The sequence below is a fragment of the Aythya ferina genome, assembly GCF_964211825.1.
Source record: "Aythya ferina genome assembly, chromosome: 1".
NCBI lineage: Eukaryota > Metazoa > Chordata > Aves > Anseriformes > Anatidae > Aythya > Aythya ferina.
Window position 1 is genome coordinate 117,113,646 of NC_140296.1, and position 25,937 is coordinate 117,139,582.

General features: G+C 37.8%; 1 protein-coding gene across 11 annotated transcripts in view; it reads right to left on the bottom strand.

Moving 5' to 3' along the window:
- Nucleotides 1-923: 923 nt before the first annotated feature.
- Nucleotides 924-25,937, bottom strand: part of ZPLD1 (zona pellucida like domain containing 1) — a 103,243-nt gene continuing 78,229 nt past the window's right edge. For 5 of the 11 annotated variants that reach the window (XM_084508623.1, XM_084508622.1, XM_084508629.1 and 2 more), the window contains 10 exons: nucleotides 23,307-23,420; nucleotides 16,970-17,190; nucleotides 14,104-14,285; nucleotides 13,373-13,445; nucleotides 10,631-10,728; nucleotides 9,868-9,948; nucleotides 8,856-9,027; nucleotides 7,372-7,480; nucleotides 4,573-4,602; nucleotides 924-2,739 (listed from right to left, as the gene is read on the bottom strand). In XM_084508623.1, the coding sequence (XP_084364749.1) occupies nucleotides 2,564-2,739; nucleotides 4,573-4,602; nucleotides 7,372-7,480; nucleotides 8,856-9,027; nucleotides 9,868-9,948; nucleotides 10,631-10,728; nucleotides 13,373-13,445; nucleotides 14,104-14,285; nucleotides 16,970-17,190; nucleotides 23,307-23,420 (1,256 nt within the window). In that variant the 3' untranslated portion in view covers nucleotides 924-2,563. Of the gene's footprint in view, nucleotides 2,740-4,572; nucleotides 4,603-7,346; nucleotides 7,481-8,855; nucleotides 9,028-9,867; nucleotides 9,949-10,630; nucleotides 10,729-13,372; nucleotides 13,446-14,103; nucleotides 14,286-16,969; nucleotides 17,191-23,306; nucleotides 23,421-23,992; nucleotides 24,083-25,937 lie in introns of all 11 variants that reach the window. The other 6 variants (XM_084508627.1, XM_084508620.1, XM_084508624.1 and 3 more) reach the window with 2 other exon arrangements.

The window sequence follows — 25,937 nt, forward strand, 5'->3', positions numbered from 1 at the left end:
GAAGATGCATCGTGTGATCATAAATCATTAAGATAAAGATGCATCTGCTCCTGCAGATGACTGCAGTAACCCTCCTCACTAACTCAACCGGTATGTGATCTCCTTTTGGTACCTAAAAGTTTCCACATGAGAAAAGTTAAACAACACAGGACGCCACCTAATCTGTTTCTTCACAGGAACAAACCACTCCAAAAATTTTACCTTACATAAGAAAAACACAGTTTGCATATTACATTATCAGGTAACGAAATTTTAGGAGCAAGCTAATGAAACACCTTTACAAGTTTTATGGACATCTTTGTTAATTACAGTAAGTTACTTCTATCTATATAAAAGCAACACAATTTATTTCCAGAAATAGGAACTGAAATAGGACAGGTGTGGTACTATACCAACAGCTTTTGTTTTTCAAATTTTTGCAGCAACATTTACTATTTTCCTGCAGTATTAAGCAAATTATGTAATATTTCTGTTAGAAAGGGGTCTCCCTCAGTCTAACCAATGCACAGCAGCTTCTAATCACTAGAAAGTTAATCTGGGCATGTTCACATTTGGAGGAGTCTTTTTAGAAGTACTAGGGACAGTAATTAACTGTTGAAAAAGCTCACTGAGGATGGTATCTAGTTCCATCACTGGAAACTTTCAACTAAAACTGCTTATTCAGAAGTATGAAATACATTTATAGAATTTGTGGTTGCTTATGAGTAAATTAAACCAGATTATCTGAGGTTTATTTCTATCCAGAGTTGGACATTAATCTCTAGAGTTCTGTCACTGCATTCTAAGGGCCAGTAGGCCTATATTAATTTATCCTTTATATTGAAAGCTCTTAACCAAACTGACTTTTCATGTCTGTAGAATGAGGTTACTGCATGCACATATAAACAATTTAAAAGAGGGGGGAAACCAATTCAGACAAAGCATTCATTCTGAAGTGTTTCAAATACTTTTATTAAACAATCATGTTTTACATGTCATCAGACCTAACCCCTGAAGTGCAAAAATGTTTCTGAGGTATTAAGACGGGAGGAAAACAGGTACAGTGTTGGTTGTTAGGGATACCAAACTAGAGCACAGTTGACTTTGCAAACAACAGGCCTTTATACAGCATTTGCAGGATCACAAAACTGAGAACAAGTCTCTATATATTTAGTCTTGAGAGCCAAGAAGCCCTGATCATTAGCCAGTTGTGTCACATTAATGAAAACACAGACATTGTTAACACAGGACGATGATCATAAATATTAATGAGGTGTTTCTAGGTCAATATGTACAGTACATGAAAAAATGAAATTCCAAATTAACTGCTGAATCTGTGACCAAAATCCCAACTGCCTATCCAGTCCAGCTTAATGTCAAATCTATTTTGGCCTCTCTAGTACTAGGATTTTTTCTATTCTACACAGCTGCACCTGTTTGAAGACACCTGGTAACTCACACTCACTTCAGTCAACAGTAAAGTACTGCTTCTGACCTGTTATTTTTCTAGTTGCTTTCTTCCCTTTATCCATACAATGAAGAAGCCTAATCCATGGGGAAAATCTGCTGAAGAAATAACCATTGATCTACTACTCTTCATGTAGACAGGAAAGTCAGAACTACAAAACTCACGGGACAAAACTGGACCTTACAAATTGGGGTGTTAGAGTTCTACTGCCAAATTAGGCTCGAAATATAATTTCAGATCCAGAAAGTTCTGGCACTGGTTGTTTGTATTTGCAGGGGCTAAACAAATACTTTCTCCCCTTGGAGCATTTCCCAGTGTTAAAATTTGACTGAAGACTGTGGTTGTGGAGGTTCTGAGCAAAATTAGCTTTCTTCTGAATATTAGGTTTAGAATTTGCTCATGTTCTCAGTGATTTTGTTGGAAAAAAAAGTTTCTCAACCTCAAAAACTGCCACATTGTTCCTGACCAACTGCAATTTACCCTACACTCAAAAGATAGCAGCCAAATTCTGTCCTGTTTTACTTCATGATATCAGCACAAATGAACTGAAGACATATATTAAGAAAATACTTTCAAATTAATAATAAACAAAATTCACTTGTTGTTCTAAGTCTCTCTGTGGTTCTTTTTAGCCACGGCAGATAATAAGTTCCTCCTGAGCTACAATTGTTTTTTCAAATCTGTGACAAAACATGACAAAATAGAAGTGATCCTCATCTTCGTAGGTGTATATGAATTAAGGAATGTTTCTGAATGTGTCAGGTTTTGTGTAAGAATGGCATACTTGGAAAGATTCTCACCTCAAGCATCTTCAGCTTGAAGAACTTACCAGGAAGCTGGAGACACAAGCTCTATTGTCAGCACACCCATGGGCATAATGTCACATAGTCTGATCACAAACACAATTGAGATTCTTATAATTTCCTAGGACTGTTACCAATACCACTGCTTCCTACCTACACAACATCTAACAAGTCTGCAGATAAAGAATAGCTGGAATAGCAGCTGGATACAGCTGGAATTATGCCTTTTTTTTTTTTTTTTTTCTTTTTTAGTGGCAACGTATTTCATGAACAAGAAAGGTAACCCCAAAGAAAAAGTGCAAGTAAATCACTTTTAGTTGAAAACTGGGTTTCGGATGCCACTCAACATTGAACTGTTGGGCCAATTTCTGTGCAGAAGTGTTAGGGACCGTACAAAAAAGAAAATGCTTGTGATTCCTAGAATGACCACGCCAGAAATCAGTGCACTGGTGACTGCATTCAGCTGGAAAGGAGCTCCATTCAGATGAGCTGCAAGAATAAAAATGCACAGGGAAGGTCTGGTTAGAATTTCTCAGCAGTGTCAAACGTCCATCTTTCCATTACAACATTATATATCAACAATAATTACAATGGAGGGACTAAAGCTGCTTCAGATCAAGTACCTGTCTGCTTCGATAAAATATAAGTATACTTTGAAAATAGTCATTAGTTCTTTCAATACGCATTGTGCTGGGGAATAAAGACAGTAAGAATACTTCATGCATAAACCCCTCACATTGGGTGACCAAACTTGACCTGTCCTATTTAAAGCAAGACAGTTACTGCCCAAAAACTATCAAGGTGAGGCATAAGGATTTATGGCCTAGGCAAATTAACAAAATGATTTCTTCCCTGATATCCTTAGCTACATCTCAATATGATGGATATAAAAATCCTTAACGGGCATATCTAGAATCAGATCTCAGATACTCTAAGCTTGTCTGCACACCTTTACAGGAGGCCCCTTAACATTTTTATCCAGTCTCAGAGAGAAGATACAACACATGTATTTACTATTTAGTGTAGCTCAAAAAGGCTGTTCATGGACCTAAGCCTGAACACTACAATGCACATATCCAGCCCGTACCATCTTTTACAGCAGAGGACAAAACATTTGAGTGGTAGGTACTACCCAAAGCACCAATCAGTGTTTGCCTGAGCTGTTTTCTTGCACTACCAGTGCTGGACAGTCCAGTGTAATTACAGGGCAGCTTCTAGGTGAGAAGCCACACTGCTCTTCCCAGAAGCAGCCTGCACATCACCAATCCCCCCCTCCTTAAAGCTGGAAAAATTCAGCTCTCTGTTGTTCAGGTGGCCATCTCCTTCTCAACCCTGTGATGCTTTCCGACCCTACCCATCATTCTCCCTACTACAGTAGTAATCCTACCTCACTACCTCTGTGCTCCCCTCTGGGAGAACAGGTACAGGAAGGCTGGTGCTGTGGAATGGTAAGAAGGCTGCTGTTTTCTTTGGATGGGAAGGAAAGGTAGCAGCCATTACAATACCAAGCTGTGTGCAGCAAATGGAAAAATTGCCTTTATTATTTTAATGACACCCATAGGTAGGAACAGACCAGTAAGTAGTTTTAGGGAAAACTTGTTTCCATGCCAGAAAGGAAAGGTAGCTGCTTCTAAAGGGTCTAAGTTGAGAAAAGAAGAGAACAAATAGCTACTAAAGTTCAGAGGAGACAGTAGGTTGATTGTGCCACTGGGTCCTGTTATGAGCAAGTAAGAAGTAGGATGGCCCAATGGACCACCTGGGTGCCCAAGCTTGAACAACCTTTCCTAGTCATTAGCTACTCCTCATTACCAGCAGAATAACATACAAGCTGAAACAAGTCTTCCAAGTGCCCAAAAGAGAATCACTGTAAAACTTAAAGACCAGATCTCTCCTGCAGCATATTTCAGAACAAGAGCTGAAGTGGGACTCCTCTGACTTTGAGCTGTGAACTGAACTGGACTACACCATAACAACAATTTTGCTGCACAACTCCCAGATGGCATGAGCAGATTTTACTACTTAAGTTTAATTTTGCTTCTGGCAGTTGCAATGTTTCTTCACCCTTGTATGTCATAGAAGCAGATTTTCATTTCAAAGCCAACTCAGGAATTAGAAGTTACTGTGTTGGTGGGGCTGGGTATACAAATTAAACTGAGCATTCTCGATTTACCAATTGCTTGTTTTCTTTATGGTGCGTCAGCATTTACTTATTTAAATGACAAAAAGAAAAAAAGAAAAATTCTAGCTCAGTGAATAGAGCTGAATCAAAATGGTTCACTCAAACCATCTCTTCATGCTTTCTCAGAATTCTGATCAACTTACCAAGCTGTGAATTGTTGGTTGGTGTTTCATCTGTATAAAATTAAAATAGAAAGCATTACATTTTTACAAACACCTAGTGATCACACACCCCTCCTCCCCACCATGCACACACAAGTCCTAGCTTCATTTTCAAAGTACATCAACTGTATTTGCAACACTGACTAGCTTCTTCTAGTATCTCTGGTAAAATGAGGATGACAACATGACTTTCATGAAGTTCCTTCATTTTTAAGGTGAGTGCACCAGTATGAAGTTACCTAGTATTCTGTGGAATATATATATATATATATATATATATATATATATATATATATATATATATATATATAATATTATAATATATATAAACCATCTTAGTGCAGGAACACTTCATTTAAAAAGATTTGCAGTTCTATTCTTTTCCTTTTAATACAAAGACAACCATGATATTATACACAAGTCCCTTCAACAATAACCATTTTACAAGAGTATCTGTATATGAAAAAAGGTTTAATGTGACTTTTTTTAACCTGACTTTTCCAAGGAAAACACAGTGACCTTAAATGTTTACCAAAAAATGCCCTTACCCAATGCACACATAGTTACATAGTGACATCATATTCAAGGAAACATTTATATTTTGTCCTCAATTTTATCTTTAAGTTACTTACATTGTCCATCTCAAAACTACATTTCTTGTCATTGTTTGTGCTTTTCTGGGGCAACCTGTAAGCACAGCTCTTGTATACATTTATACTGAGCAGCTGTCTTCTATGTTTAAGTGAGACAACTTTCAAAATCTGTGAAATTTCACCTACACAAGTAGATACCTGCTTTGTCTCTAAACACGGAGACCAAAATATTTTCTTCTGTGTATTCCTCCTACAATGATTTTTTAGATTAACAAACAAGCATGAAGCTTCTCTGAAACGGATACAATGTCAGAAATATGAGTTCAGAGATACACAGGAAAAGGGACATTATTCATTTGCAGTAGTGCTATTCAGTTCATAGTAGGGAAACTACGTAAAAAGTGCTGTTACCAGAACAACTGTGTGATGGGAAGACCTGGCTAACTACTTGAGGTGCCTACACAGACACTGACACACACAGGACCAGCCCCAGGACAGATGCAGCACAAACCCAAATGAGATGAGGAAAGTGAGGGGTTGCACATCTACGCAACTCCAGCCACATGATATAATACAGACAGACATACTACAGTCAGCAAGGTGCAGCAGGTTTTATGAGTGCTGTACAAACACATCTGTACTAAAGCTGGACCAGTGTCTGTCTTGAAAATACTATAAGCACCTTTGCATAGCTTCATGTCAGAGTAAGCCAGTACTGCCACCTATGGCACTCTTTGTCCACAAAGTCACTTCTCTTCAACTGAGTTGTTTTCTCATCACCTTCCTCCTTTTCTTTGACTACAGTATTCATAAATATCACATCATTAATACACTTACTGCTACAATGGTGAGGGACAGTGAAAGGAAGTATTAATTGCCTCTTTCTGCTCCAGAAGAAAAACTGAAGCTCAAGTCAGATTGACTTGACCAACAGCACTCAGGAAATTGGTGGCAGAGTTCAGAACTGAATCACTGTTTTTTGAAGTACTTTTATTATTTTTATATATATACATATATATATACATATATATATATATATATATTCACAGCATTTGAATCAAAGTATATTACTTAACAAGGGCTGCTCACATAGCAAGTTCTATATAGTTCCCATTCCTTGCTCAAGGCAGCATTTCTCTAGCATAGATGTTTAAGCAAAACTGTCATTTGTTTTCAGTAAGCATTCACGGATGCAAATTTGAAGTTAGTTCTTTTCACTTTTTGTTGACTAATCAGATGACAGCAAGGGTGTTCAATTGAGACCATGTATAATGCAGAAAAAAAAAAAAAAAAAAAAGTGACTTTGATTGCAAAAATAATGCTTGTAACTGAGAGTATTTGTTTTAAGATGTCTCTTGGTAGATGGTTCTCAGTCCTGGAGGATCGATTGGTCTTTGTACATGTGAGCAGAACCACTTTGCATGTAAAAAAATATTTTATTCTCAAATGTTTCAATTATTTTTCCTAGACAAGATTCAGTCCTGTTCTGAGGTTCCTAAATCTAAGACTGCTGAAATATGCAAAACAGAATTTCTTAAATATTTTTCATTTATTAAGTTATCAACAGCAGTCAAATAATTTTCAGAGACTACAGATTGTGTTTTTTTTGTGTGTTTTGGGTTGTTTTTTATTTGCTTTACTTTTGGCAATTAAAACAGAAATCCATGACTCTGGATCTAAAAGAGTAGATTTTAGTCTCTTACAACTTGTGATATATTTGTCCTACTACCTTCTTATAGCTGAAGGCTAAGTATAGCATGTATTAACATTACTCAACACAAATAGAAACACATGTGAAACTGGAAGAAATGGTGAATAGAAAGTGACAGTGAATATCTATTAGCTGTCCAAATTAAATTGTGATTGTGAACACAGTACCATAAATTCCAATATCTTCAGTGAAATCTGAAAAAAGTCAACCAACTGAGTTTGGGCTTTTAAAATGGGTGTACATGTGTAATAGTATCTCACAGAGATTTTCATGGGGTCAAGAGGAATCATGTGAGCTGAGCAGAAATATTAGTTCAAAATTTCTAACAAAGACTTCAATAGTTGAGGAAAAAATACCCAAATTCATGGAGAAACCACCCTTTCTCTAAGTCATTGGAAATTTTAAGTTAAGTGTAAAAACATTTCCCCAGGTGTTTGAGATTCTTGCAGTACACAGAAAAAGTTTGCTTGTTCCTACCACTCCTCGTAATGATGGGTCCAGCAGTGATTACAGCATTGCCAGTGGTGCTCTGAGGACTCCAAGTTGTTCTCCTACCAGTGTCTCTTCTTTCTCTGTTACTGCAAATCTGAACAGTTAATCAAAACAATCACTGTTTCAGAGTGGAATAGAATTATTGCCCTTCTGTGCTTCCTTTTTTAATGGAAGCTCTTTTATAAGCAATACTACAACTTCAATTTTATTTCTTAGTATGCATTAAATTACTCTGCAATAAAAACTGCTGCAACATTCCCTAAAAGTATATCTTGTAAATGCCTAGCTTCCCGTTGCATTTTGCCTCACTTCATTTACAGAACTACATTGCTGTTGTGTACAAGATCCATCTCCTATTATATTAAATTTTCAGTAGTTAATTTCCCAAAGCTTTGTTTACAGTCACTTTTCCCAACAAATGTGTTTTGCTTGAATAGGGATAGACAACATGCTACAGTCCCTATTCCAGTGAGCTTCTTAAGTTAAATTTCATACTTTTCCATGGAGTTCTAAACAGCGATGACACACAAAAACAATCCTCAGCGCTACCATCTGGAATCCACCTTTAATTAACATCTCTAACGTATCTACCTTAATCTTGTGCACACAAGAATAAGAGCATTTCTTCAATTTCAACTTCATGTGAAAGAACTTCAAAACCCTCAGAACATGCACATCCATAAAAACAATAAATTATTTAAACAAAATTAAGTATAACATAAAGCATGAAAAGAAAGAAGTATACAGAATTGTGAAGTGCTATCAGTTCAAAGTGGAAAGCCATTCAGCAGGAAAGCTACACTGCATTTTGAAGACTTCAAAGAATATTGCATTTATATGCATATTCAAGTGTTTCAGTTTCCCAGACATACTTCTTGTTCTTTATGCTCCCAAAATGAAATAACATTTGAATTTACACATCTTCATTAACTTCAGCAAAAAAGCAGTTTCCAAACTATAAGGGAAGGTGATAATAAACAAAAGAGGAAGTTATAATTCCCCCACCCCCGTCGGAAACACTTTCAAATTTTCTTTGTCAGGGTAAGTGTGCTTACTATAGCTTTAAGTTTTCAATTTATACTATTCTAAGATATTTATATTCCATCCACTATGATTACGAGTACTTTGTTTCTTAGACACTACATTAAGATTATCAGCTCTGAAGCTGTCTAAGAGTCATTACTTCTAATAATGAGTTAAGGATCAGAAGGCAAAAAGATCACTTCTTGCGTGTTCAAAAACCTGTGCTTTGCAGGTCTGGTATTATTCTACCTTTAGGTGACAACATGCATTTCCTTATTCATCAGTTGGTTTACGTTCTTTCAGACACACAAAGAACATCCTTTCTCCTGACTCTACAAGTCGTCTTCATTACGTCATCCAAATATCCAATACATTTGGATGCAGAATGATTCCGGTTTGACTTATATCCAGATAATTAGCAGCAACTTCTATCCACTGACACTTACTGGCACAAGAAAGGGACAGTCATCTGCTCTGCACAGCTTTGTCACGCAGTGAAGGAAGACTGTAGACATCTTCTGGTTTTTGTGCTTCACAAAGCGGAATACCTCAAAAGAAAACCTTCCCATTTGGCTCTTGCCATTTTCAATTATAGTTGTCTGTGGGTCTTTGTCGCAACTAGATTTTGTTGAAAAATAAAAATAAAATAAAAATAGGGTGAGCAGATGTATGACTAGCTTTTTAAAGCTCTCAGTTAAGAATAAGATAACTTAGGCAGCAGTTCAGTGTTTTAGGTCCTTGAAAAGACCACAATGCCATGATGTCCAACATGTGCAGCCACAATCTCCCTGCCAGGCTGCACAGTCCTGCACTCGTTGCTACAAAAACACTATGATTTGCAACATCTCAGCTATATCCAAAATACCATTTAACTCCAGTGGCCCCCAAAACTTCAGTGCTGAAACAAAAAGTAATCATGTGTGCTAACCAGCACAGACGGGTAACTCAAAATGAAGACAGCCTCTCTCCAAGCAACCATCATGGATGAGACTTGGTATGAGATACTGCCAAGATACTGATATGTTTTACAGAGTTCCAATTCAAGTATGTATTATTACCAGGACTAGCAGGAGCATCTAGAAATCTTTAATCATTTGCTTAACTCCTTGCCTGAACTACAGACCATGATGTTTTATATCATTGTCATTGACCACAAGGGTATCTTTATTAAAATAAAGGCCAGTTTAACCATTCAGTTTTAGTGTTTCTGATCTCTAGTATGGCCATTTTGGATGTATGCTTCTCCACCATAATTCTCATGACTTTGAGCTTGATTCTATATTTACGCTCACAAACAAGACAAGACCTGGCATGTTATACATGTAAATACAGCCCCCAGGCCAAATGCTAACATTACTTAGAGTTTTCAGGCAGTTTTAGAACACTACTAACAGGGAAATTTATACCCGTGTTTTTTAAAAGAAGTAACCACAAATACTGGATTTGCATAGGATGTACCTGAGAAAAAGATCATATCGAAGATCGTCACCAGGATTACCAGATGGCGTGGTGTAACAGTAGTCCATCAAGACATTCCACCTGTACAGGAGGCAAAGTGATAGATGAAGAAGTGAACTGGCAACATAAGAGTAGGGGTGGAGAGTAAGGGGGATAAGATGAAAGGACAGTACAGGCAAATGTATAAATTAACAATGCAGGCCATTACACTGAAGCTGAGTTACTGTGTTTAAAAGCTAAAGTACTGGGTTCCAACTATACCACTTGTTTCTTCCCAGCTTAAAGAACTAAACAGCACACACCATAGCAGCAGAACTTTATAACTCAAATCATTTGGTTTCATGTGAGACAAAAAAAATGCCAATCCATATGTTGCATACCTCTTCTCAGAAGTGATGGCCACATATACCTAGAAGCCAAAACCTTCCCACTTTTAAAAGCCCAGGAGTTTCTCATTTGTTCCTCATTTTACCCTTTCTTAAAAACAACAGCATAGGATGTAAAGCATGATTCAGAAAGAACTTTCATTATGATGACAGCAGCAAGATATGCACTCAACATCAAGGACTTGATAACCTCCAGCTGAGGGCAATGAGCTCAAACATTAAACATCCTTCTAACACCCCCCCCCCCAAAAAAAAAAAAAAAAAAAAAAAAAAAAAAAAAAAAAAAAGGAAGAAGACTGATGCTTCTAAATCAGAATAATTTAGAAACCCAAGAGCTGAATAGCCAACAGGATAAGAAATAACATCCATTATGGTACCTGCCATCAAGGTTGGTTGCTCTCACAGCTGCATATATTTTAGTTTTCAAAGGTAAACCTGTACTTGGGATAAGGAGCTGCTGGCTGTAGGTTGAGTCCTGAAAAACAAACATTGCCTCAACGTACAAGAAATCCCACTGTGACAATTCAGGTGTACCCATCTGCATTCACAAACTGAACTCACATCTAGTTTCTGACTCATATAGGACAACTATTTACTTAGTCCTTCTTCTGGGAGGAGATAGAAAGCAGTTCCAGAGCATTTGCCTACAAGTCTGTCTGTAAAGATCAACAACACTTGACTTGTCTTACCATATGCAACTATTTGGGGGAACCTATTTATCATTTTATGAAGTGGCTAGATCGGTAATCAAAGAAAAGGTATCATTTATGAACATGTTTTCAAGTTAACACCTTAATGTCTCCCAGTGAATACAAGCGAACAGTGACTGCTGTAGTTTTCTTTAAAAAAAGAGCTTAACTAGGTTGTCACAGTGCAGTCTTGCCCAGGAAAGGTTCTTACTATTATTTGGTTTAGTGGAGATAGCAATGCCTCCAGGCATTATTCATCTTAAGCTTTAGACATATTCCAATATCCAAAATGTAGTTTTCATGGAATTTGTTTTGTTGCAGGTTTTACATAACAAATATTTTCATTTAAATTCTAGTATTCCAAAAATTCTGTTTCAAGAAATTTGTATGTAAAAAAAAAAAAAATAATTCACATATATAACTACATAAATATAGCTGTTTTGTTAGTTTCTTTGTTCACAGGATGAATCATTAACGTCACTTGAGCAATGACCCACAGATGCCATGAAACAAATACAGAGTGACAGATGCTAATTTAGCGTATCAAAACTCACTCACAGGTAATATCTATGTCAAATAAGTTACTAATCCAGAAAGCACGGGGATTCAGCATGTTGAGACCTCCTGTGAGAGGTCAAAGCACTTGATACATAAGAAAAATTTTGTTAAGTGAAATTTTGACAGTGCCACAATAATACCAGGTTCATTGTGGCAGGCAAGAGCAGGAGCTGACAGTAATGAGAAAGATTAAGTACATAAATCAAGTGATTTTTCCAAGGGATTGATGCCGAAATTCACAGCTTGCCAAATGCATACTCTTTTCATTACTGGAGGACTTGGGAGCCACGCATGCACACACAGACCAGCTCCCTGACATGCACAGAGCAAGTCTTAGCAGATCCATTCAAATGAGATCATTTCTTAAAACAGCATAAATATCCTGCATTGTAAGATCCTTTAGGATGCTAAACTGGTATGTTTGCCTTCTTTAAATTCAGTTATACATGTACATTTCTCTGTTACCTAACTCTGTCAAACTTTGCAAGCTAATAAAAAATTTTCCACACTAAGTTCCTCGTTCCATCAGTTTTAGAGGATGAAAGCCTAACTTTCCAGGTGATAACTGAGAAACAAATGCACTCTCACTACAAGCATTAATAGCATTTTTAGCTGAGCGATTGCGAAATTAAGCCGTGAAAGGCAGCAACAAAGAAGTGGTGGTCAACTCCTGTGTTTAGAGAAGTTTAGGAACTTTTCCCATCCCCATCCTTTTGGTCACAGGATTATTTAAAAATGAGAGAAGTATAATCTTCATTTTAACAGATTACAGGTTGTTATTCAGAGTTGTTCTGTCAAACAAACATGATTTTTTAAAGAATGCCTTTGGAAAATGTCCTGTTACAATATTTATAGCTCATTATGTTCAAAGTTTAAAGCATTGACTTTTAAATCAGTTGCATGAATTATAACTCAGCGTCATGATGGCATGAATAATAATGCAAAAAATCAGAATCATAATTTACAAAAATGTTGCTTGATAGATTGAAAAATGATATTTAAATCAGGTATTTAAAATGTATGAATAAAATTTTTAATCAACACGAAAAAATCATTTCAGGGACTAACGTTGTTGTTAAGTAGAGGTCCACACATTTTTCACATTTTACTGTCACCTTCCATATTTATATAGCAAAAGCTTATACAATAATGCATATCCAAGTTAAATTATCTAAAAGGTATGATAGAAGTGTTAGTTGAAAGCTGTTAAAATTATTAACCCTTAAAATCTTGAAAGTTCATACACCAAGATAACAAGTACTGTGGGCTTTAGGTTTGGAACAAATCCACATGCCTTACAACAATTAGGTGATCAAAACGCTTACAAGGTTTGAACATAAAAACACCCCAGCAAAAAATGCTACAGTTTATTTCTAAGGGAATAGATCTATATATATTTATTTTTATCACAGAATTCTACAGACCATCTGCATCAGTACAATGCATCTATTCACATATATACATAGATGCATATGGATATTAGAAATATGCACATAAACATAATAAATGCAAACAAGTATGCACTCTGGAGTATGATTATTATTACTACAACTGATTATTTGCATTGCAGTAGAATCTAAAAAGCCAGAGCTGCAAGCTGAGGGACTGTATAAATACAGAATAATGACTCTGTTTGTCCTCAAAGACCAGTCATATAAATACAAGACAAGAGGTACATGCAAACAAAAAGGACAAGGGAATGTAGATGAAAACTGCCCAGAAGGTGGTCTTGGTCCAATTCTTGGGAGAAATAGGGGAGTAATAACACCAAATGAAGCAAAGTCTACATTTTGCTGTGCTAATCCAGCTTGCACTCACAGAACAGAAATGGATTTAGTCTATTTAGGTCGTGTTACTGTGTTTTATACTCACATTGTAAAGCAACAAGTTCAAAGTACTGATAAATGTACCATTGTTCTCTCTTACAGAAATAGCAGCTGATGACCTACAACAGAACCAGAAATCATTGTGAAGATCAAAGAATACAGTTTGTCTTTCCACACTTCTGTGTTCTTTTTTTTTTTTTTTATCATTAAAAATCTCAGTGAGCTATATCACAAGGAGTTAATTTACACATTTGTGTTATAAACTTCAGAAATAGAAATTTATAGTGGAAACACTGTCAGAACCTTAACTATATGGAAAATAATAGATACTGTTGAACACATGAATCAGAAAAATAATTAGCAGAGAGGCCAAGTGACAAAAAGGAACCCACTTTTTGTGATATATAGGGTCTACTCATGAAAATATTTCCTCTATATTCACATGCTTACAAACTATTTCATGAAGAATTTTTATGTTTGTTGCTACCATTTTGTCATCAAAAAACACAATTTTAAGGCAACTTCTGCATCAACTAAGACAAAAGCAGGTCTTCATTAATGTATATTATCTTACAGAGTTACATTACTGAAGTTTTTCTGCTTTGTGCCACCTCTTCTTTCCCTTCACTGTTTTACAAAGTCAAGTATTGCTATTGTTGACTGTACTGCTATAGCATGCATATATTCAGGTGTGCACATCTGTATATGTATGCATATGCACACATGTGGGCTTATGCAGACATGGGAATGAAACATAGGAATGAAAAGCACACTTACGAAGCAAGCTGGGTATTGTTAACCAGGTATTCCAGTGGATAGCTACAGCTAAATTTATACAGAAGCCCAGGTAAATAGCTGATAATCGTTGGTGGGTCTGGTGTATCTATATAGCCCGAAACATTACCTATCTGTATCACTGAGGTATTCCCATAAGCATTGATACCTCGAGCTGAAGACACCTATTGAGGGAGATAGAAAAGAAATATTACCAGAAAGTTGAGCGTGGAACAAGAGATATGCCAAAGAATACTGATGCCTTAGACCATCATTTACCCAGAAATACCTTCAGGAAGATCTTTCAAAAATGAATTTGGTTTATTAACACCATGTTGCCTGTGTTCTGTTTCTCACCTCCCCGAGATCAAGCATATACAATTCACAGGGGATACCGCTGATCCTAAAACATGGGCTCAAGCAACATTTCAATATAAAACTAATGAATCCAGGTGCATATTCCCAATGAATTCACATGACTTATTGGGAAAAGCTGAAGGAACTTTTCTATTATGGTTAAATAGCATAAAATAAGCTTCTGTATGCAACCATGAAGTTGATACACAAACAATTTTATTTACAGAAACAATACCTAGTCACTCAATCTTTATTTTTGACAAAGCCAATTTACTTTATAAGCAGATACAAACCAAGCAGCTGAACTTTGCATCTGTGTTTTTGCCTACATTATACATCCCTAAATGATAAACTAAGGAAAAAAAAAGAAACACACTGCCAGAAATGCAAGTTAGATATTTAATGTAAAATCAGATAATGCCTCATTTGAGGATGCCAATACAACTCTAATTCAGTCCCTGGACATGTGTTCTGGTGCATTGCTCAGGCTCACAAACTGCTGAGCCAGTAAAAACAAATAGCTCTCCAGAAAGCCGACCCTTTCCTCCTGGTAGCAACCTGCCCCACTCTATCTAATCTGGATGAAGGGATGGTTTGTGAGAACAGTAAATAAATATGTCCCAAATTACTTTCTCATTAGGCACAAACACAATAAAGCCAGATAAACATGGCACTGGACTTCAGCTGTAGCATTGTATTAACTTCTGCACTATATCAACAAAACAAACACTTTCCACAGTTTTATAGCATGCAATTTCTTTAAAAGCCATTTCATCACTTAGAGGAGTCACCCTGAGGTGCACATGAGCTGCAACATTTTGTAGTAGCACAGGATATGCAGCAGGTATATTGATTGTTTAGCTACAGGAAAGTCTGGTGGAAGATATACAACCATGCACTTTGCCAATGGCATGTGGCTAGCCATTCCCTAAATTGCAGGAAAATACTTAATATCAGATTACTAGGATCTGTCCCTTGCCTAAGAAGCACAGTGTAGAGCACAGGAGCAACTAGCGACTGCTGTTTTGCTTTCTTCCCACCCCATCCCTTCAAAACAAAAAGTTTTGTTTCACACATTGTAGACCTGTGTTTTATCTGAGTTCTGCCTAAAATGCTACCTTCCCTTTGTACTACACCATCATAAGAACTTCCTGCTCCTTCACTGTCTTCTTGGCACAGCATACAAAAAATTAGACGAGGTGAGGGGAAATTCTTGTCAGATTTTTAGTAGCTAATACTTGATCTCCATATCCCGTGCAGCCTTGTGGGAGCCTCAATCTGTATTTAATTGGACTGATCACACAACAAGCTCTTACAGTTGTAATCAAACAGCAAGCTCCCGAAGGTTATGACCAACTCCACAGGAAGAGCAAAAGGTTCCTTCCTGCCAAGCTCTCCTACCTCAAGTCATGGTAGCTTTTCAGAGAGGCTGGGAAAAGAATCTTGAGCTCACTGAACTGCTTTTTGTTCAAATAGCAAACAGTTCAAAATAAAACTCAGCCTGAGGCAAACAGGTCAGAGAGCATATTGAACAATTCAGCACGATTTGAAAAAATTATTAGTACCTGAAAGCAGCAGGGTTGTTATGAAAACTGACAGGTAACTAAGTATGAGTATGAATTCCGGATATCATATGAACCTCAAAAAGAATACATTTTTGCATATTTTTATAAGTCATTCATAAATAGTTTGATACAGTGATCAAAGATTGAAGCTGAATGCATAAGTCTGAACTTCAGTCCCACGTCTTGCTTTTTTCCTCATGAGCTAAGCACAAAGGTAATATTTTTTGTTCTGTAGGTGTTTGGTTTTTTGGTTTTGTTTTTTTGGGTGGTTTTGTTGGTTTTTTTTGTTTTATTTTGTTTTGTTTTTGGGGGGTCAAACATTCATTCAAATTTTGCTTGAAAACCTTGGTTTGTTGCCAGGCAGTTCTAAATATAGCTGTGATTTTACACAGAAAGTACTACTTGCAAAGATGCCTACTGTTAGCTTCCTCTCTTGGGGTTGGGTCCTCTGGCTGGAATATTCCCCCTGTGACTTTCAGCCTGAAATCCCTGCCTTATCACAGAGTATATAGTATCACTCAGCAAGTCCTCTCCCATGAGAGTGCAGAAGTACCCATTCTATAACTCTCACCTGATCAACCAACTCTTAAAAATATTTTTCTTTCATTTCACAAGTAGGTATTTGAAAAGTTTCAGCAAAACAAGATGCACTCAAAGGTTTTAAGAATGGCTTGCAAAAATCCCCTTTTCCACTGAAAAAACTACTGCAATAAAAAAGTGTCTGATGTAATCACAGGGCAAGCCTGTCCCACCACATTTTCTAATTAGAAATCAAAATAAATTATTGACTTTGTTTTTCTTGTGAAGAAAATATAATGTACACATTATATTGCTAACTAGGAAAGACAACTTAAGCATTATCTGTAAAATATACAATGCTGTCAGGGCTTTCGCTTGATCCTATGCATAAACATCCATGCTACCATTTCACTTAGATCTCATCTTACCACTAAAGTGTTTCCACAGGATTCCAAAGTACTCAGATTGATGATGAAAATGACCACTGCTGGAAAGGTGTTGTTGTTGATGAACCCCCTGCAGTGAGCATCCCCATGTTTCCCATTCAGAGCTAGATCTGTTTCAGAATAACCAGAGAAAAGAACTGTGCAAAAATTTATCTTCATAGTAATGGTCTGCACTCCACAGAAAACATTGATATCTCGTTCAGCTGCACAAAAATAAGACAGGAAAAGAAATAAGAAGATGCATTTCAACAAATATAAGTATTGCAGCAATTAGTCTTGTGTTGTACCTTCTGATCAAATCGATTTTTAGTCCCCAGTCACAGCAAAATATTAGAATATAAGGGGTTAAAGTTGCGTTATTCTGAAAAAATAATATATTTGAATCTACTCACTAAAGAAAAACAAGAAATAATACAGTAAACATACTCTACCATGCAACAAAAATAGTACTCCAAAATTCCCCAACAAGTCATTCAGTACTACATCCATAAACCAAAGCACTGCAAAGGACTGGAAAACAGCAAGTAGTTATTTATTTGGAGTTTGATTAAACAGCCCTTTTCTGAAACAGTAATTCCCAGCAATTTTGAGAAAGTTGGGAGGCTGAGTTCTGCCCTCCAGCCTGCTCCAGATGACATCTGGCATGGAAGTCATGTGCACTTGAGGTTGTCTGGAGTCCACTTTGTACCAGACCAGTCTCAGGCTGTGCAGAAGACAATGACTGAAACCACAAGGTGTCCTGCAATCTGTCATTCTGTACATTACAACAATTTAAAAGGACCTAGAAAATAGCAACTGTTACAAGTTGTGATCAGTTTTTGAACAGCAGCAAAAAACCTCCTTGGGATGAATTTGACCCTTTATCTTAAAATTCTGAAGACTTTTATGTATTTGAGTAGAAAAGAATCAGGTTAGGATATAGGAAAAAGTAATAGTTTGAGTCCAGAGCTAGCTATTATATAACTTTTCTATAAGCAAGCTCTTCTCCTTGCATTTACAGAATCACAGAATCACAGAATTTTCTAGGTTGGAAGAGACCTCAAGGTCATCGAGTCCAACCTCCAACCTAACGCTAACAGCCCTCCACTAAACCATATCCCTAAGCTGTACATCTAAGCGTCTTTTGAAGACTTCCAGGGATGGTGACTCCACCACTTCCCTGGGCAGCCTGTTCCAATGCCTCACAACCCTTTCTGTAAAGAAGTTCTTCCTAACATCTAACCTAAAACTCCCCTGGCTCAACTTAAGCCCATTCCCCCTCGTCCTGTCACCAGGCACGTGGGAGAACAGGCCAACCCCCACCTCTCTACAGCCTCCTTTAAGGTATCTGTAAAGAGCAATAAGGTCACCCCTGAGCCTCCTCTTCTCCAGGCTGAACAAGCCCAGCTCCCTCAGCCGCTCCTCGTAGGACTTGTTCTCCAGGCCCCTCACCAGCTTCGTCGCCCTTCTCTGCACCCGCTCAAGCACCTCGATGTCCTTCTTGTAGCGAGGGGCCCAAAACTGAGCACAGTACTCGAGGTGCGGCCTCACCAGAGCTGAGTACAGGGGGACGATCACCTCCCTAGCCCTGCTGGTCACACTGTTCCTAATACAAGCCAGGATGCCGTTGGCCTTCTTGGCCACCTGAGCACACTGCTGGCTCATATTCAGCCGACTGTCCACCATCACTCCCAGGTCCTTCTCTGCCTGGCAGCTTTCCAACCATTCCTCTCCCAGCCTGTAGCTCTGCTTGGGGTTATTGCGCCCCAGGTGCAGGACCCGGCACTTGGCCTTGTTAAACTTCATGCAGTTGACCTCAGCCCATCGGTGCAGCCTATCCAGATCCTCCTGCAGAGCTTTCCTACCCTCAAGCAGATCGACACACGCACCTAACTTGGTGTCATCTGCGAACTTACTGAGGGTGCACTCGATGCCCTCGTCCAGATCATCGATGAAGATATTAAAGAGGACCGGCCCCAGCACCGAGCCCTGGGGGACGCCACTAGTGACTGGCCTCCAACTGGACTTGGCTCCATTCACCACGACTCTTTGGGCCCGGCTATCCAGCCAGTTTCTAACCCAACGAAGCGTGCGCCAGTCCAAGCCAAGAGCAGCCAGTTTCTTGAGGAGAATGCTGTGGGAATTTAGATGATGGGAAAGGGGGGAATCATTTATTTTTTCACCCTAGTGTTCTGCGAAAAGGTGTACTGCATCATGTTCAACACAGACATTACTCCTTTATAATAACAACTCATTTATTACACCTGCTTAAAGATTAAGTGCTATTAAAAATTGTAAAAACAACTTCAGTCAATACCATACCATTAAGCCTGCTGAAATGAATTGTTTCACTGCACTGACACAACAGAGAGGAAATGAAATCTCTATTACAATGAACTAGCTCTTCCCCCGTGGTACAGGAGCACAAGCAGTTTAATTTCGACAGCTTTAATTGTGGCTTTAAAGCCAAAACAATCAAGTACAGGAAATAACAGGCTAAACTCTGGCCTTAGCTAATGTGGTGATAAATGTTACTTGCTGGGTGTAAATTTGGGCAGAAAGATACTGGAGGCAAGAACTTAAGTTGAAGTGACGCAGCATGATATTCTCTTGGTTTGTACGTATACTTATTTCCAATAAAATAGTGTACAAAGATCAAGATGCACACTTTGGTATCCACTAGTAGAGGGTTGTTATAACCCACTTAATGGGTATGCTAAGGTAGAGGGAATAGTACAAAAAAGGTAAATAACAAAGAACATGCTTTTACGCTTGCTCAAAGCAATGAACAGATTGTAATAAATCGCAGGATGTAATATAAACTAGCTCACTTAATTTTATAACTCACTTCAAGCCTTTTAAAGAACAGGGTGTTACTTTTCCTGTTAAAGTACCTTTACCACTTGGCAAAATTCTCACTTGACACTAATGAAATGAGAACTCTACAGCACAAAAGCAACCTTAGCACTATACAGGAGAATAAGCTGCTTTCTCAGACTGAAGTATTGCTCATGCTTTACAAGGAAGCATTATTATCACATTTATTCACTCTGCATCTCAAGCATGGTATTTGTTCAGAAGTGAATCTGAAACTAGATGCAAACAGATCTAATGTCTCTTAAGATTATCAACACACAGCAAATTTCTTCTGAATTTAGGAAGTTAAACATTATCCCTATCTATGTACATTTAAACAAAAATTAGCTTCATTCCCACAGTAAAAGCTTCTGGTTTTCTGAGTCAACATCACATGCGAAACAGAGCATAGCTCATGAGGTACGCAGATACTGCAGTAACAGACACCGTCGAGTCACGGGTGGACTCCTGGCAACACAAGCCAAATGCTGACAGCTCTGCTGCCTGGTACCCCTCCGTGTACTGCCAAGATTTGCCATAGAGAAGACAGAAATACCTGCAGAGGATAAGAGTTTGCCAGAACACTGTTGACAAAAGTCATTTCACCAGAAGTATTTTATAGGACACTTATAGGTCAAAACCAGCCTCTCTGCACAAGCCTCCTCTTGATCAAGTTCCTGCTTCAGTGGTGAATTAAAATGCACAGTGCGTGAGAAGTGGCAGTATATTCTGGAGATGAACTAGCTTTACTAAGTTTCGGTATGCACTTACGGCAAGAGCCCCTGCATCAAAGCTGTGTTTCCCATCTGAAGACAGCTGTACTGATGTGGCTGTACATGCCAAAAGCCTTCTAAAAGCTATGCTCTACTGCAATGCAGAACTAAAGCTTTTCATCCAGTCAACTCTCTGAAGGATGGCAGGATTTGACCTTATTACATACTGTAGAATATGCCTGCCTTTCACTACAAAAAGTCGAAGTACTTTCCATCTACCAAACACATTTTTTTTCTTCAATCCTTTTAATTATCTCGTACTTACACTGCAAAACCTGCAAGCTGCAGGAAGAGCCCTGTCTGATTATTTATCAATCTACTTATGCAGCATCATCCCTATGCAAAAAGTCACCTAAGCAATAAATGATAAAAGCACAAACAAATGAAAAATGGATGAGCTCTAAGGGTCCTTCAGGAAGGCTTAATTCCTCATCTTCGCTGAAGACAAGCTTCCTAAACTTCTGTTCCTCACAGTCTTAAGTAAAAGAGCAAACAAGTTCAAAACAACAACAAAAAAATCAATGGCTTCTGTGGACTTGCACACCACAGGCCTCATCTGCAAAGTCCACTCTCACCCTACATTTGGAACTTCAGCTGACAAAAACATTTCTAATGGGGAACAAATAAGGAACAGAAGAGAAAATTCTATCTATAAGCAGGCCCTGCAGGCAATATCTGAATCTCAGAGATGCTTGTTTGAAACATTCTCCTTTTTGACCCCCTCTTTCCCTGCTCCCTGTTGCATTCGACCTCAGAAGGCAGTGAGGCCTGCACATACAAAAGCCACAGGCTAAGCCACACACCAGGGAAGTGACCCCAAGTGACCAAGAGCAAGTCCCCTCTCTCAGCAGAGGCTCTCACCCATCCTCTGGGCTTCTTGAACCCATAAAAAAAAGAGTTCCAGCACGCTCCACTAAACCCTGTATGTTACTTAGCAGTCCCTCCTGAACACCGAAAATACCTGCCAGATTTGAGGACAACAGGGTTTTTTGTTTTCTGGGTTTTTACCTGTAACTCAAATGAATGGCTAATATAAGCAGAGTTTTTTCTTCAGCCCTAAGAGTTTTGATTAAATTCCAACCTTTGAATCTGTGCTGTCTGAGATCACAAACAAGAAAGAGCAGAACTCAACTCTCAGCTGCAATGTGCAGAACAGCATGATTAGAATTGACTTTAAAAAAATCTGTGTACTTGTAGCCTAAACAGATGTGCCCCTGACTCCCTGAGATTCATCAGGCATGGAATCTGATATAACCATTATTATGAGACAGAACTGCAAGTGGCCCCTAAATCTCCAAATAAGAGCTGGATTTAATTCATGGGTATCACATAGCAAATATAAAACCTTGGCACAGGCTTAGTGCAAAAAGGTGACCAGAGAAGCTTTTGCAGAGCACAGAAAGAATCTAAGCTTCCCTCTAGTGGTTGCAATCCTCTAAAGAAGCCTGAAACAAGGGAAAAAAGTTGCTTGAAAATCTATGTAAGGCAGATCTGAGGCAGGTGGGTCCAATTCACCCACAATTTTGAGGCAAGTCTGCAAAGCTCTAAGAACAGAAATATAGAAGTAGCTCATGAAATAGTCAGCTAAACAATGGTTTGTTTTTTGTTTTTTGTTTTTTTTTTTACCACACAGAAAAAAAAAAGAAAAAAAAAAAAAACTATTTGATCCTTTTCACATCTTGTATTTCTTTATTTTTCATATTCACAACAATCAAGGGAAAGATTTAAACCCACTGTTGGTCTTCATGTCAGCAAACCACCTAGCAGTGTGATGTAATAGGAAGCTGAAAACATGTATGCTTTCTATCATCTTAAATTGAATAAAAAGGGATGATCCTTCCTGAAGTAAAATCAGCACTATAATTATTTGAAAACAACACTGAAAGGCATTACAGCATAATACTAAACTGAGAGATCATCATAACACCATTTGATTCAATCACTATCTCAGAAACACAAGACGTGAATCAGTCAAAATCAGCCTCGTATTGTTATTATTCTGTCCAAGAAACAATGGAGGCAGGAAGGATAAGCCATATAACAGACTAAAAACATTCTTTAGCTAAGTAAACTTATATACATATTGCTAAGATCAAAATGTAATTTTATTTCTGACTGTATTAACAGCTCCAGACGTCTGATGTCCCCAGAAAAACTTAATTCCCATTTTCTTAAGGCATGAATGTAGGTCATCCATAGCTAAGTCTCATTGCTTCACCTGCTCTTAACCAAGAGCTTAATGTTGAAATGAGGCACTGAATTTTACCATCAACTTTATTTTGTTCAAAAATTGGCATATATTCCTGTATTTCAATAAAAGTACATAAGTAACTCATACAGGCAAAACATGAAAGAAAACCCAGTTAGAAATGTCAAACTCTTAACCCTATAAAGAACATTCAAAACACCATGACCTCTGATAAAATTATTGGACAGGACAGAGCCCTGGAAAAAGCATGTCAAACCCAGCTCATGTGAGAGGAGTTGTATTTGTTAATACTAGGCTGAATTTGACCCATTGTGCAATTAAAAAGAGAGTAAAACATAACAGTAGAGCAATTTTATTGTCACTCAGATAGTTAACACTCTCTTAATGTGAAGCCCTACCCCCAGGCTTCAGACAGATTTAAAGCTCTGTATTTAAAAATAAGCACTGCTTTGAACCAAGACAATAAAGAAGCCATTTAGAAAAAAGTCTATTAAACACTTACCAGGAAACCTGCTATGGAGGTTAGCATCACAGTTGTATCCATTGAACTGAGCAGTCACCGAAAGCACTTTAATCGTCAGCAGGAGCAGAAACCATACCTGTTCCATTGCAAAACCTAGCAAAACATTAGGTGGTTATTACACACATCTGCTCATTGCATTCAAGATGCTTACTGCAGACATTTAACTACTAGGGAGGTGATGGCCTCCAGCAAAGGAATCTGGAATAAAGCTCACAAATGTATGGGAAAGAGGCCACAGGCAGCTGGGCCCATTTCTCTACTTCTGAATAATGAATAATTTCTATTAACTTCTACAGATTTTAGTCATAACTTGTGGCAAAAGAGATACTAAAGGATGGTATAAAAAGGAAAACCTTCCCTAAAATATATTGATAGATTAGAAAAGTGCTTACGTATTTAAATGCAGGGTGTTTTTTAAAAAAAAAAAAATTCAATGTAAAAAAGCCATTGAGAAAGATAAATTAAACAGAACAATAGTTTTATTTCAGCCAAGTCCTTGAAAACTGTATGGATAAATGGCTTGTTGAACACTTCTCAGGCTCAAGGTCTTCGAATGAAATCAGTCCATATCTAATTGCCAAAAATCTGTTCTATGAAGCATGCATACAATTGTATTGAGCTCATGTACAGAGTTGGCATAGAAATTACATCTACTTGAATCATACCTGACAACCAGACTAGAAGGTCAGAATGCATGAATTTTTAATGTCTCGAGTAATTACTCTTCCTGGGAGGAAACCTCCAAGGTGTAATACCTATGATATTTAGCAAAATGAAAAAAACATCTGATTCACACATCTGTCAAAAATATCCCAGAATATCAAATATCAAGGATTTTGTCCACAAACCTAAGTCTTATTGCTTGGTTGTTTTTTTTTGCTTTTCTTTTTTTCTTAAATGATCATAAAATCCATGCTGGTCTGGAACTCAGATTCACCAATACTCTTTTCATACACAGGAACTAAGCAATTCTGAGAGAGTTTTAGGAGGTTTGCTTCCTCTAACACCACAGCTAGGGACACCAATCACCACCTTTCTCCAAAAGGACGAAGAACATTCATCAACTCCACAGACAAAACACCACCTCCACGCAGGCATGGAAAAAGCTGGCTCAGGGAAAGAATATTTGAGACAAACCCCAGCTCTTGTAAATGGATCATTTGTGCAAGTACAGTGGCCTGAGCTAAAGCCTACTCATATTAATGCAAAGGCTTCCCCTAATTTTCAAACTGGGTTCCTGGAAAATAAACCTGGGATTTAAGTCCTGCATTGAGAAAGGGACCCACGCACAACACTCCCAAATGTTCCTTGGCAGCAAACAAACCAGCAAGAACAAAGCAGTGAGTCACAATCTATCTAAGGAAGCCAAAGAGATGTCCGTATATCACCAGGGGAGTCTAGCCATTCATTCCTACACAGTTCTGCTTGGGAGTACCTGGGATTTAAAAAAAAAAAAAAAAAAAAAAAAAAAAGGAAAACACCAGGGCCTTTGTAAGCATGCATGCTGCCACTGAGACTTGGCCTTTCTATATCCCATCCAACTGGAACTATTCTCTTCTTTATAAGTCAGGTGCAACTTCTGCTATCCTATCCAAAAGCAATTTCACTATGTAACACCTGCACTACTTCCCGATCCAAGTGTGACCTATAGCAACCTCCTTTTAGTTTCAGGGGGATAAAAAGCTAAATGAAATGACTCTTTGACCCTCTGTTCTTTTTCAGTTAGACTTCTGTGGAGGTTAACAGCACACACAGCTAATGCTGATGAAGAATTAGGAGTAAAAAAGAAATTAAAATTCTGAACTGGTTTGCTATGAAACCTCTGCATTTTTATGAACTCCTTACCCTTTCCTCAGAATAAGTTGTGTTGTTTTGTTTTTTTAACCCAAGAAGATTCAAACTATTTTGAAAGAAATGTTTTTAGTTTGGAAAACTGACATTTCTCCAGTGTACTGGAGCCTCACCTCTGCATGTACAACAGATACTTGGATAAAGTGGTTATTACTGTTCTGTTCTATGTGAGCTAGTTTCTGATGTCTGTTACAACAGTATAAATCAAGGGCAATTTACTAAGATCTAAATCTGACTTCAATTTTCTAACTGCTACAGTATTTTTTGCTACCAAAAAAAAAAAAAAAAAAAAAAGCCATTTGAAAAAAATTTAATGAAAGATGACACTGACAAAGCTGTAGCTTAGCTATTATTTTAGATGAAAAGCAGAGCTTATAAGTAAATTCTAAAATTTTAATTATTAAACTTGACTGCTGCTGTGTTTCAGAGGAAGGAGAGATGATTGCTAAGGACCAAAACTGAATTAAGACATTAAGTATTTATAGCATTAGTTCTCTAGCTGCATTCAGAGCAAGTCAGATTTTAACACCGCCGCTTACGTCTAACTTGCTCCCCAACTACTCACTCATCTGCAGATGGATCATCATGCAGATTCTACACCACCAGTTGGGCTGACTCCTGCTGATTTCAGTTAAATAAGTAGTAATGTGCCTTTACTATTATTATTGTTATTTCTTGTGAGAGAATGCAGGACTAGAAAAACACCCAAGAAGTCAACTTCACCTATCCATTTACTTCAGTATGAATCAAGGTAGATGT